This window comes from Penicillium arizonense (genome assembly GCF_001773325.1).
Source record: "Penicillium arizonense strain CBS 141311 chromosome Unknown PENARI_contig001, whole genome shotgun sequence".
In the NCBI taxonomy this organism is placed as follows: Eukaryota; Fungi; Ascomycota; class Eurotiomycetes; order Eurotiales; family Aspergillaceae; genus Penicillium; species Penicillium arizonense.
The window spans coordinates 2,440,133-2,453,803 of NW_019173278.1; the positions used below are offsets into that span (position 1 = coordinate 2,440,133).

At 51.9% G+C, this 13,671-nt stretch overlaps 1 protein-coding gene across 1 annotated transcript; it reads right to left on the bottom strand.

The window, feature by feature from the left end:
* Positions 1-151: 151 nt before the first annotated feature.
* Positions 152-13,307, bottom strand: PENARI_c001G12112 (uncharacterized protein; the record flags this gene model as incomplete). Its single annotated transcript, XM_022627083.1, has 4 exons — positions 152-598; positions 678-10,318; positions 10,373-12,970; positions 13,025-13,307. 4 exons carry the CDS (start codon positions 13,305-13,307, stop codon positions 152-154), a joined length of 12,969 nt encoding a protein of 4,322 aa, XP_022493240.1.
* Between the last annotated feature and the right edge of the window lie 364 nt (positions 13,308-13,671).

Here is a 13,671-nt window from a genome sequence, read left to right on the forward strand (position 1 = left end):
AACGACAATGAAATACAAAGTACATGCGATTCAATTCGAATCAAATAAGAAACAAAATCATCTCCAGCAGCTGTTGGCCTGCCAGCAGTACAACACAACAAACAAAAAGAACAAGAAAAGCACAGAGAAGGCAAAAAAGAACGGAACCCCCTTAATTATCAACCATCAACTGCTCCCCCTCATCTAGAAGGGTAGTAACACGCGAAAGATCAGAAATCATCTTCCGCCCATGGCCAACAAGCAACAGTTTCTCCGCATTAGCAGGAAGGCCCAAATAAGTAGGCGGTTCACGCTCAGGTAAGCCGTTAACCCAGGCAATGAAGTCACGCATGCTAGTCGTACTCGGGAGAGTGAGCAGATCATCGTTCTCAACGCCCGAAACGAGCTTGTACTCGTCCTCGAAGGCCGCAGGCGTGAGGAAGCTAGTGACCAGGTTCTCGAGTTGCTGGTAGTCGCCTGCGTCGTCAATCTTGCCGCCGTACATCTCGGTTATAAGCGTGCGGATCATTTCCCAGGGGATCTTTTGTGGTGCTACGTTTGACCGACCTTGGGCGACTGTGTCAACCCAGTGGTCGATTATGTAGGCGGAACATTCGTACTAGGGGTTTGCGTCAGTATACGGGGTTGAGATATGTGGGTGGATTGTTGTGTGTCTTGGGGGAGNGGGGGGTGCTTACGTCGCTGTCATTGAACTCCCAGAAGCCCTTCCAGCCGAGGCTGGGAGCGTAGCGGAGTCTCTCTTGGACTACGGCGTGCAGGAAGCAGAGGAGGAGGTAGACGCGAGCCTTTTCGACGGGTGCCTTGCTGGCTCTCACGTTGAGAGAGGAGAGTGAATCCTTCATGTTGGCGCGGACTCCGGCGGGCTGTTCGTACATAAGCACGCGCGAGGCACGGATCAAGTTGACTGGAATCTTAGGGCTGGACTCCATGGACAGGAATAGGCGGAATTCCTTGTGGGGCTTGAGGGAGTCGAGTCTCTTTTCGAGACTCTGCAGCCAAGAAGGCGCCAGATGGACGTTCTTGACTAGGACCCAGTTACCGGCGGCGGCTGCGTTGCTGATGGCCTTGTCGGCGCTTTCAAGACCCTCGTTGGAGCCCATGGCAATGTTGGCGCATGTGGCGTGGGTGCGCTCGACTAGGGCGTCGACCTTGTAACTGGCGTCGAAGCCGGGACTGGAGCTGAGGGCAATTGGTCTGGTTGCGGTGACTTGGTCGACTACATCCTTCAGGTCGCTGCTGCCTTCGAAGAGCTCACGGCCGAATACGGCTTCAATGAAACGCTCGGCTGTTGGGACGAATCTGTCCATGCGGCAAAGTTTGACAAGGAGCAGGGAGCGGAGGAGCTGGTCGAGTTGCGAGGTGTTCTCATCCCACATGACTGGGACGGCGTTCTCGGCAAGTTCCTCGGTGAAGAAGCGGTCCCATTGCTCTTGGGTAACATTGGCAAGCTGCTCTTTGAAGAGAGACATGTTGGACAACTTGGCAAGCACATGGTTGCGGGCATCAACGGAGGTTGAAAGATCCACGCCTTCGACTGACTCGTCCAGAACACGGTCGAGGATGGTCCTGTCCATAATGAATGGAGTAGCTTGAGCAAGCAGGATGGCGAGAGTGATCCGGTCCTTCTGAACGAGACCTAGCGAGGTTCGCTGGTAAGCCATGATGAACAGATCCTTGATAATGATCTGAACGCGGGTAGAATGATCCTTTTCCTGTGCAAGTCGCTTGTTCTGGTAGAGAACAGAGTTGAAAATGTCCACGAAGTATTGCAGTGAGAATTGGTAGAAGTGGTTGATGTGGTGAAGCTGCTCCAGAACGGCAAAGACAGCACTGCATGAGCGAGCAATGATGCTGTACTTCTGCGTGACACTATCCACCTCAGACATGACACCTTCGGTCTCGGTCATCTTCTTGGAGATATCGGCAGCCTCCTTCTTGAGAGTCTCGAGAGTCTCGATGACATTGTCGTCATCAAGAATGTTTCCACGAGACTCGTTGAGAGCTTGCAAGAGGCGCTTCTCGAGTTGTCGAAGGTGGACCTTGAACTCTCCTTGCATCTTGACAAGGTTGTTACGTCGTTCATCGACATCAGGTCGCTCGAACTTCAGAACATCATTCAGTGATTGTGTCTGCAAGCTGCTCTGGGTGACTGTAAAGTTGACAAATGTGGTACGACTGCAGATATCAGGCGGGAACGAGGCCGAAGGATCACGCGTCGAAAGGAACAGCTTGAAGGAAGGCGAGAAATCGATTTCCTGTCTGCCCAACTGAATCAAAACACGACCGCCGGTCTTTTGGTATTCCTTGTTGAGAACGTGGTTGAGAATCGGGTCCAGGTGCTCGGCATCCTGGATGAGAATGGGGTTTCCGAAACGCAAGGCGCTCTCCAGTTGCTTGACAAAGGAATCGTCCAAGAAACTCGTGACGGTAAGCTTGCGGTCTTTGCTCTCCTTTTGCAGGAATTCTGTGATGCGGCCCGATGGGTCAACAATCAGAGGATATCTGTTGAACTTCTTCAGGATGATAGCATTCTCCGTGCAGAGGTCATCAACGGGGAGAGAGTGGTCTTGCCAAGTCAGGCGCTCATCTGCGTTGGACAGATATTCCGTGATAGGGTTGTGAGGTTTGAAGGCAATGCCAGAGGCCGCCAGTTGGTGAACCCAGTCGTCAATCATTGCCCGACGGAACTGCTGATCATAGAGACCAGCGTATGCAAGGAACGCAGCAGCAATGAGGACATCGCCAACAAGAGTGTTGATTTGGGTTTCGAATGACTTGCTGCCATCCTCCCAACGCTCACGCTCGGAGGCCAAACTGTCCAACAGACGAACACTGCGGTCGACCTTGAACTGGACCCGGGACATCTCGGTCTTGATCGCCTGGGTTTCACTAATGAGAGCTGCATACTCGGCCTTGTAGGTGGCAATGCTGGATTCGAGGCTGTTGATGGTGTTGACGATAGCCTGGGCTTCGGCCTTGGTTTGCATAGCCTGGTCCTCGAGCTGATCGACCTCTGCACGAAGAGGACCAACGCGATCAAGGATTTCAGAGTAGGCGACCTGGGCTGTGACCCATTGAACCAGGGGACCACAAGCCTTACTGGCGCGGTTGACTCGCTCGTACGTGAAGTCCTCCTTGGAGAAGAACTCATTTTGCATCTTGATGCGAAGGTTGCGCGTCATTGAAACCTTACTATCGTAGTTCACGATGCTGGCAATGAAATCATCACGGCGAACAATACCTTGGATGGCCTTCCAGCTGTCGACTCTGTGTCCAAGGAGAACACAAACGGCTTCCAGGGAAAGCCGGACACCACCCGGAGGTGAAGCCATACCTCGAACTTCAGTGAGCTGTTGACGCTTGATGTTGCTGACACTCTGCTGGGCTTCCAAGACGGCGGGTTCAGCCTGAGCCAAGTCGTTCAATACAACTTCCTTCCGGGTTGCCACTTCCTTTTCTTGTATCTCTAGTGCTTCCTGCACCTCCAATGAGGCCTGCTTCCGCTGTTCCGCTTCCTGTTGATCAGCGACCATACGCTGCAGTTTCTCGTTCGCTTCTGTGTCCTTCTTCTCCAATTGTGTCTTCTTCTGGGCCAGACTGACCCGAAGGTCGCTGACCTTGTCGACGGTGTCACGAAGCTTCTCAAGACCAACGTTCAGATGGCGCTGTTGCTCCTCTAGGTCTTCACGCTTTTCGTTGAACAGGTTCACGTACTGTGCAACGAAATCGAGGTAATGGCGAGGAGTGAGGAAAGTCGCCCGACCTTGCTGCTTCTGTAGACGTCCATTGAACCTGTGCAAGGAGTGGTGGATATACACCATAGAGTTGATGACAGCGTCTCTGTGTGTGGCCGGGAGTGACAATTCTCTGTATGCTACAGGGATGCTGTCGAGCGCGACAAAATTGGGCTTATCCAGATCAACCGACTGTGTGAGCTCGGAGCCGACCTGGAACAAGGCTTGATCAGACCAGTCTCCCATCCAGTTTAGCACGCAACGGTTGAACAAGGCGGGACTAGTGGCGGCCTTCGAAGATAGACCCTCCTCCGGTGGGTTCATGGTGAACACAACGTGCAAGTTCTTGACAATTTGCTGAGTGAACCATTTGTATAGCTCCTCCTGCGAGTCGAGCAGCAGACCTTGGCGCTGGGCACCTTCTTTACAGGCGGTCATCAGGGAAGAGAATTCATCACCTTCAAACAGACCGGGTACCTCGGCGTTGGCAAGCAGGGTGTTCATGCGTTCAAGGAAACCAGAGTCGAGAACGTTTGATTCGTCCATGATGAAACAAATCTTCTCGCCCTTGCACCCTGCCCGGCGAAGGACACTTCTTAAGTCATCATCAAAGTCCTCGGAAGAGTATTTTCCGTGGACCTTGATTTGGAACACCTTCAGGCCATTCATCCAGGCGACGAAGCGAGATAGTGTCGTCTTTCCACTGCCGCTCACACCGATCAAGATCAAATGGCCCTGAGGTTGGCGGAAGACTCGGTCGATGCGGAGCGCATGTTCAAGCACATCGTTGAACAGCACAAGCGGAACATCCACCTCTTCCTCACAGAAAGTCTTCAGACGTGCCTTGACAAAGTCACGCAGTTTCTCCTGTTCGACTGGCACGTAGTTCTTGGACAGCCAGTTGGAGAACAGGATGGGGCCCTTGAGTGCTTCTTGATCATCAATCGTAGGGAAGTGCTCCAAGGCGATGCGACGAACAGCATCTGCCGTCCAAGCTCTCTCATCCTCGGCCACCAGTCTGTCCTGGAATAAGCGCAAAGCTTCGTGCGCCCAGATACGGACCAGACCCTCAATAGACAAGCTCTCCAACGGTTTGATTGCCTCATAAATACCACGAACCCATCGGGTAAGCTCACGGGGCGAGTACACATAGTGAGGTTGGATCTGGGGTGTGAATCGGGTCTGGGATTCGAGGTAGAATTGAACCATGGCCTTGGTAAGTGCCTCGGAGTATCCACGCAGTAAGGGAAGTATTTTAAGCACAGCCGAGTTGAAGGTACCATAGATCTGGTTAAGAGAGATCTCGCCAGGGTAGTCGACCATGATGAGTGGTGCGTGACGCAGGAATCTTTCGGCCATGGGCGTACGACCAGCATCCGTCGGAGGGTTACAAGCACCAACGAATTGAATGCGCTCTAGGCTGACCCAACTCTTGTCGGAAGATCTCCAGAAGCCATTCTGCTCAACAAGCTGACGCAGGAAAGAAATGGCGCGCTGTGTGCCGTAGCGATCGGGGGCGGGAAGGTTAATCTCGTCACAGAATATGACGAGCCAGCGGCCGATCTGGTTAGGAGACATCACCACACCGTTGAGAGTCTTCTTGTACTCGCAGTATTGCTCGAAGGTCTTGATCAAAAGGTCCGGTGTAGTGGCGCTCGAGAAGTTCAGGCCAACGACTTCCATGTTGGGCAATTTCCTGAGCGCGGCGAACAATGTCATGGTTTTACCAGACCCAGGAGGACCACAGAGCAGCAAGGGCTTGTGTTCGGCAAGCCAGGAGTACAATACATCCTCGTGACGGATTGTATCCACGGTAGGGATAATCACGTCGGTTTGGGTGACGGAATGCGTGTTGATGTCAATCGACGGTACCTGCGACTGCCAGCTGGACCAGTCGGACTTGGGAAGAGTAACATCATAGTCAATGAGAGATGACTCGCCGTCTGGCGGCAGGTCAATTGTAGACATTCCAGACACATATTGGCCGAAAGCCTTGCGATCGCCGAGAGGACAATCACCTGTCAATGACCAGACCAGTGTCAAGAGAAGCTTCTTGGAGATGTACGACTCGATTTGCTCGGGGTCCAGAGGGAAGTCGACGTGCTGGACATTGTACTCTAGAACGTTGCGGCAGGCCTTGTTCAACAAGCTGAAGAGAGTGTTAAGGGCACGGATGTCAGTGAACTCCATGATATGGTTGTACTTTTTGGCTTCCTCGAGGGCCTTGAGGACAAGATCGTCGGCCTCCAAGAACTGCTTGAGGATGGTTGCAACTGTGTCTTGGGCGTCTTGAGTGCGGACAGCGGCTGTTCCAGCAGGAGCACTGTCTTCATCTAGATCCTCGAAGGTCTTGGTTCTGAGACTCTCAACATAATTGGTGATCATCATGGTAGGAGTGACAGTATCCTCGTTGAACCAAACCATACCGCAACGACTGACGGTGGCCAGAGTGGCATACTTCAGACTCTCAACTTCAAACATAATGCGAACATTCGAAGGCAAGTTGAGACGTTCTCCGTTGGGCAGAGTAAGTAATTTGTTGTCATCAAGAACACTGTTCAAGTTCTCAACCCATTCAGGGTCAACGTCACCGTCGAAAACGATCCAATGACGCTTGCTGTCCTCACCACGAAGGTTATCCACGATCTTTCTCAGGATACCAGTGAAGAGACCGTCTGTCCATTCACGGGTGGTGCTGTCGAGGTTACCATAAAGGGCCTCCTTGGACATGACCTTGGAATCAATGATGTGAGAAACACCTTCGACGCCTTCAATGCGTTGCATCGCTTGGAGGAGAATCTTCCAGGCCGCTGATTTACCAGATCCAGACTTTCCGACCATCATAACACCGTGGTGAATGCTTTGGATCTGGTAGAGCTGCAGGGCCTTGGTGATCCACATATCGCTGTCAACGAAATGCTGCTCGTGCGCAATATCACGAATGGCCTGGGTGAGTTTCTCAAAGTTGGCAGGCACGTAATCCACGCCAGGGAAGTCTTGCACCTGGATTTCCAACATTGTTTCAACATCCTCCTGGACCAGCTTGGGGGCGATGGTTTCACGCAGACTTTGGACGATGATTTGAGGCTCGATCACATCATCGGGCCCTAACTCTCCTGCGGCAGTCGCAAGACGAGTGCGCTTGAGGCCACCAGAGGAAACAAGCACACTCTTCAATGCACGGAGACCAAAGTCGTAGTGGGCTTGCTTAGTGAGGCGCGAGGCACAGTGGTCGAAGAAGGGAACGGTCTGCTTGGACAAAGGCTTGGCTTGCTTGAAACCTTGGGAGAAGAGCATGACTTCGGCAATAAGTTCCTTATCTGGCTTGGACATAGCAACGCTGCGGAACAACTTCTTCAAGTTGTCCGGCAAGTTTGAACGACCAGCATAGCCAGGGTTCATTGTAATGAAGATTCCAGTATTGGCATTCACAGCAAGGCGTCTGCCAACAAGTTCGATCTGGGACTTGCTTTCGTCTCCACCGTTCTTCAGACCAATCTGGATATTCTGAATCTGCTGAGAAACAGCCGAGAGGATACGTTCCTCCAGACGGTTGAACTCGTCAAAGCAACCCCATGCACCAACTTGACAGATACCGAGGAAGATACGACCCATGGCCTGGAAGTCGAATGTGTCGTCACAACAGAAAACAAGAGTGAAACGGCCAAGTTGCAGACCAAGCGCTTTGACGGACTCGGTCTTACCAGTACCAGCAGGCCCATAGGGAGAACCACCCAGTCGCTGGCACAGGGCTTGGGTAAGGGTGAGGAAACAACGATCTGTGAGCGGAGTTCGCACAAGACGCTCCGGCACACCCAAGTACTCGAATCCATAGTTGAGCTTTGCGTTGGCCATGTGTACATACAAGCGCTGCAGGAAGTCACCCTCGGCTTGGTAAACGTAACGCATCTGAAGGAGCCATAGGTAGTGTGTGGGTGTCGAGGCATTGAGACTGACGAGTTTCGAAATGCAGTCACGCTGGTGAACGAATTCTGTGATCATATGCTCACACTTCTTGCGGGTAATCGTATCGAGTTCACCAAGCACGGTGGCAGCCAGAAGCTCCAGGATTCGAACTTCGGCATCGTACAGCGCCGGGAGGTTAGTACCGCCTTCTTCCAATGCTTTTTGCACTGAGTTGGTCCAAACAACTTGGCTAGCAAGGACCACAATTTGGGCAGGGTAGTTAGCCAGGAAATCGCTGAAGGCCGTTCGGTCAACCTCAGTAGCATTGTAAAGAGTATCGAACTGCTCGACAGCCTCAGCAAGAAGCTCTGCCAGAGTTAATTTCATGTTGTTCTCTAGCGCAGAAAGCCAGTCATTGATTCTGGGGGTCTTGACGAGGTTGACTTCCTTCTTGAGGCGAACCTCCTCGCCCTCCTTGGAGGTGAATCCAACGATGTTGTTATCGTCATCCATGACAAGGCCTGACAATCCAGCAAACATCTTCTTGAAATGCTTAGCGACGCGGAAGATGTCGTTGCTGTTACCGATAATCTCCAACAGATCCTCATCTCCAACAAAGTAGAAACGAGGGAAGGAGACACGCTCGCGCTCCAGATATTCACCGAGAGCCTTTTGAATCTTGTTGAGCAGTTCAGCCAATCTCTCCAAGGACTTCTGTACACCAGTGATAGCGAGCACATCCAAAACAAAGGAGGACTTGTACACCTTCTTCATCACAGCGAAGAATTCGGAGTTGATGTTTTGGAAACGGCTTGATTCCAGAGGGAGGAGATGCTTGATATCGGCGTTGCCAGTGAAGACACCTTCGAGGTAGACCCATTGGCGCTGGACATCAATCCAGACGTCAAATAGAACATGGACCCGGTTCAACTTATCTTCCCAAGAAGTAGCCTCTTCCTCGAATTCCTTGTAGTACGGGGAGTGACGCATGGCCTGGAGGGAGTTGAGGTTCTCACTGCATTTGGCGAACAAATCGTCGAAGCCTCGAATGAGACGGCACTTATTCTGATAGTTGACCAGGTCAAGGGAATAATTTTGCCAAGTCTCGCGAACGGACTTGAGGAACTCTTCCAATGCCATCTCACCTTGGGCCTGTGCGATGATATTACGAATCACAGTCTCACTTGTGGTGAGCTGCAAGTCCCAAACATCACCAAGAGTCAACGAGACAAGAGAAAATCGCTTGCCAGGCTTGAGGGTCTTGTAGATCTTCTGCCAGTGTCGTTCCTTGACAGCCTCGGATTTCATGTCAGAGAGAAGGGTGTTAACCTTCAGCAGCTGACGAAGAATATTCTGGATATGCTCAAAAGCGGCATACTGTCTCATCCGACTCGGCATCTCCTTGGTCAACTTGATCAAATTGTCAAGAGCTTGGCGGAGCTTCCTGGGCTGCACACTAGTCCATAGTCCGTCACGAAGATCGTTAAGATTCTGCCAAATAGTCGACAGTGCACCCCAGACAGAGGTAAAGTCCTGGACCTCTTCGAGAATTGGAGGTAAAGATGACTCGGCGCTAGCAGGCAAGTCCAGAGCTTCTTTGGCCTTAGAAACCATCTCAAACTCCGACTGGAGGGATTCAAGGCGAGACTGGAAAGTCTTCAGAGTCTTGGATGCTTCTTCTGGTGGAATAGTTCCAGAAACAGGCTTCTCGTCATTCCACTGGGAAATGACCTCGGCGATCTTGTCGCTGATAACTCGGTCTTCGGCGGTGATTTTTGCACGCAGGCCTTCTGTTTGATCATGGACGATCTTGCTCTTGCGAGTAAGCAACTCATTGAGAGCCGCCCACTCACCATCGACGTTCTCAACGTGGAGCCAGTCACTGGGGAATTGGTAACGCTGACGGGATAGTGTAGTTTGACCTTGGCGGAATAAATCGACCTCAGGCTCCCAGACGCGAGTCTTGCGCTTGCACTGCTGAACAATGGTGATGAAGGAAACAGCATGCGCCGTCGAAGAGGCTTCCAGGGTCTGGCCTTCCAGATCACGACGTGCAGCAGCGATCTCGGAGTGAACCTCTCGCATACGACCGCCGAGTTTGGCACCGAACTTGAGAAGGATCTCATGCTGCCACTGGTCGTACTTAGCATTCACCTTGGTCTGGACTTGTTCGTAATCAATTCTGATGTTGCCGAATGAGCGGCCAACTTCGGAGGTATCAAAGGTAGCACGGCTCTTTCTGATCTCCTGGAGCAATTGGAGCCATTGAGAGAGATCATCACCCAAGATGTCGTAGACCTGCTCAGACCGCAGATCCCAAAGTGACTGGAACTGCAGCCACTTGTCGACATACTCTGATACTTCCTTTAGTCTGCTCTCCACAACGCCGTAAACTTGATTGAGCTCATCGGTACAGTGTTGGGGGAGGTTGGCGAAGCAGACTTCGGACAGGCGCACATTCTTTTGCACTCCAATGGAGATCTGGTAACGCGAAGGCTTGATCTTCTCCAGGTTGCAAATCACACCGAGCCATGTATCAAAGTGGGAGAACCAGCTTGCCCGTGCAAATTGCAGTGGTGGGTCCAGGTGGAGGACTTGGTTCTTCATGGAAATCTCATGGAAAAGATTCGGGAACTGAATGTTGTACGCCATGGTTTCGGCATCCGCCGTCGCCGCAACTGTAGTGCTAGAGGATCCGATCTTGCTTTCATGGAAAGCTTCAATCCACTCACGCACAGCGCGATGAAGACGCTCCCGGAGAATGTTTTCGATCTTTCCGTTAAGTTCAGCAACCCAGTACCCGAGGTTGACATAGTTCTCGAGGTTGAGCTTATCAACAGCAACCTGGATGGTGTCCAGGCGCTGCTTGAAGGCCGCGGCATCGTACGCGCACGTCTTGAGTTCGTGGATGGATTTCTGGATGTTCTCGTTGATAGACGAAAGCACGGCAGTCTTGGACTGAAGCACAGATGCCGAGCCAGCAAACTCGCGGACAAATTGAACGTGCTTACTCTCGGTACGACTAGGCATGGAAGTATCGATAGCACCGTTTGCCAATGCTGATTGCTTGACGTGGAGTTCGTATGAGTGAACAAAGGACTCCCACCGAAGAGGAATACCCTTGGCAACCATTGCCTGCGAATCGTTCAAGTAGCCATTAAGCAGGATGGCGACATCTGACATGGAGGCAATTGTTCGGTTTGTCTGTAGCAAAGTCCGGACACTCTCCATCAAGCTAATGGCGTAAGGGTAGACACGCTTCGCCTCCTTGGAGATGTTGCTGACAGCATGAGGAACCTGGAAGTTAAGCCAAATTAGGTTGCGGACCTCCTTGAAGAGTGCGATGATCTGAGCGTCGAAGTTGACCGTGAGTTCCAGCGTATTTCCTGCCGCCCGGTTGCGAACAACACTGAAGAGTCGTCCAGAGATCGTGATATGGCGTCGCTGAACATCCCACAGCCATGACTCGAATACCGGGCGTGTGTCGAGCTTCTTGCGGAAGAGGTTGCTCTCAGCCTGCAGCTTTTGTCCCTCGGTGTGCAGGTGCCAGTCTTCACCAAGGACATTTTCCACTTTGCGCATATACCCATCAAGCTGTCGTTCGATCTGACGGGTCCAGATGATGGCACCCGACACAGGCGGAAGGTCACGCAGTTGGGCCATCGCATGAGCTTCCGAATGACCATACTGTTGCTTGAAACGCTCGTGGAGAGCGCTGATGTCTCGCTTAACATTGTCAATCAACTGCGTTTGATACTCGCCAATGGCACCACGAATCTTGGGGCGGACGAGCAGTGCATTGAACTTGGAGAAAACACGGAACATCTCATTGGCGTTTTTTGCTGTAGCCAGACGATCACGCAGGCGGGCAATGATGGAGTTTTCCACACGAGAGGTACGCTCACTGTACGCGATTTCCTGGCGCTCCCATTCTAGAGATCCCTCGGGGGAAACATCCAGTACATCCACACTTTGTAGAGCAGCGTAGGCATGCGCAACTTCCTCTACGGCATCGACATCACCAATCTCCTCCACGATGACAGCCCCGTCGCCTTCAACAGTCCCAGCATCAGCTGAAGAAGAGCTCTTTGGTCCGAGAACGTTGATGATGGTTTTCTGGAGCTGTTCATGGTTGACTCGGAAAGTGTCAACATACTTAAGTCGCTCACGGGTCTTGTCGTGTCTGGCGTTGATCTTGATTGGAATGAACTTTTCGTTGCGGCGTCTTGTTGACTCACGGGCAACGTTGGTAAATTCCTTGAGGTTCTCATCCCAGGTACGCCAAATCGCTTGCGTCACCTTCATCAACGACCGGAACTCGCGGTAGTCCAACTGCAAGATAGTGTTTCCTTTGATAAGCTCATGGATTTTCTTGTCGAGATCTCCCGAAATGGCCTCGACGAGCGAGAGGGCCCGCTTAATCGGGTAAGGGCAAATTTTCAATTTCTTGTTCAGGTGAGTGAAAATCAAGTTCAGAGACTCTTGAACTTTTTGCAGCGAGGTTGCAGAAAGAAGCTCGTCGAGGGGGAAGTCTCGCATCAATTGATTGTACTTCTGGACCAATTCGGTGGCATCTTTCAGCCCAGTGTCCGCCACGAAACTGAGTGTTGGTTGGTACCGCTTTGCGTGACGGAGAATGTCCATGGTCAATCGCACACCGTCGCTTTGCAGCTGAGTATCGATGCCTTCCAAAGCGGTCTCCATTGACAGCCAAAAGTTAACCTCCGGAGATGCCGACTCGCTGTTCGGGTCGCGGGACATCTTCGTGATAGTCTGGATCGACCGAATCCAGCCATTTACCACATTTTGGATGCTGTTGGTGAAAGCACTGCTCTCCAGCACCGTTGATGGAATCAACTCCACAGATGGCTTGATTCCACGTGTTTCTGCCTCTTTAAGAGCACCCTGTACAACTTCGTGAAGCGGGAGGCTTAAAGCTGGGATCTCCACATTCTGTTGCAAGTGCATCAAACCAAGCTCCAAGTCCGCAAACTTCTTCTTTGTTCCTGGGATTCCGGTTTTCGCCTCGGTGTCCGTCTTAGATTTAGTTCCGGCGGTCATCTCCTGACTGCGGGTGTAGGCTTCAAAGTAGGGACTGAGACCATGGTGTAACAACAGGTGTAGGATTTGGTAGGGCGACATAGAGTTTCCCTGCTGAGTAGGGGAATTGTTCAGCGAGGCGAGACCGGGCAGGTTCATGACCTGGACTTGCGACGCCATCGGAAGAGTCGGGTCGATAGGAGCGGGCCGTTTGATTATAGCCACCGAGGCCACGGTAGTGGAAGCGGATGAGATCTCGGAGGAAAGGCTGTAGAGATATTGCACTGCTGCTGTATCACGGGGATTGTCAGAGCCGTATCAATTCCTGGACGGAGGGCACTTACCCTGGTTCTCCGTCTCGCCATTAGATTCCTCCGCCGCAACAATGTCCTTTTGTACATAGAGCGCGACTTGCGACTCCGAAGCAAATCGCGTGCAGCGTTGTACCGTCTCGTTGTACCTCGATTCCGAGAGCAAGCTCCCAGCGCTTTCCAACTCGGACTTCTGAGCTCCCAGTGTTACCTGGAGCACCTCCGTCAGGTACTGAATGACTGCGCCGGAATCCACCATAGCCGCCGTCTCTGGCGTTGAGACGCCATTTGGCACGCCTGGTGTGGCGACCTCCATATTCTCCAGATTATTATGACAGCGACGTGCTCATCGATGGTCGGGAAGGAAGGGAGTGAGGATTTATTCGGAAATATTGGCGGAGATCGCGTCGGGAATCGGGCCGACAAATGGGTGGATAAACACAGCAAAAGCAGAAAGGAAGAAAGAAATCTAGATTAATAACAAGAACGAAGAAAGCAAAGATCAAATGTCCCCACTGCCGTTGTGTACTGTATGTTGAAATTGGAGATAAAGATACGCGGCGTGTTTGCTCTACTTCAGGGGATGCACACTAGTCCCCATTAGGCTAGGCGTGACACGACCCATTTGACAACTCATCCATGGCTCTGGTCCCTGAACCGTTCCATATGCGAAGTATACG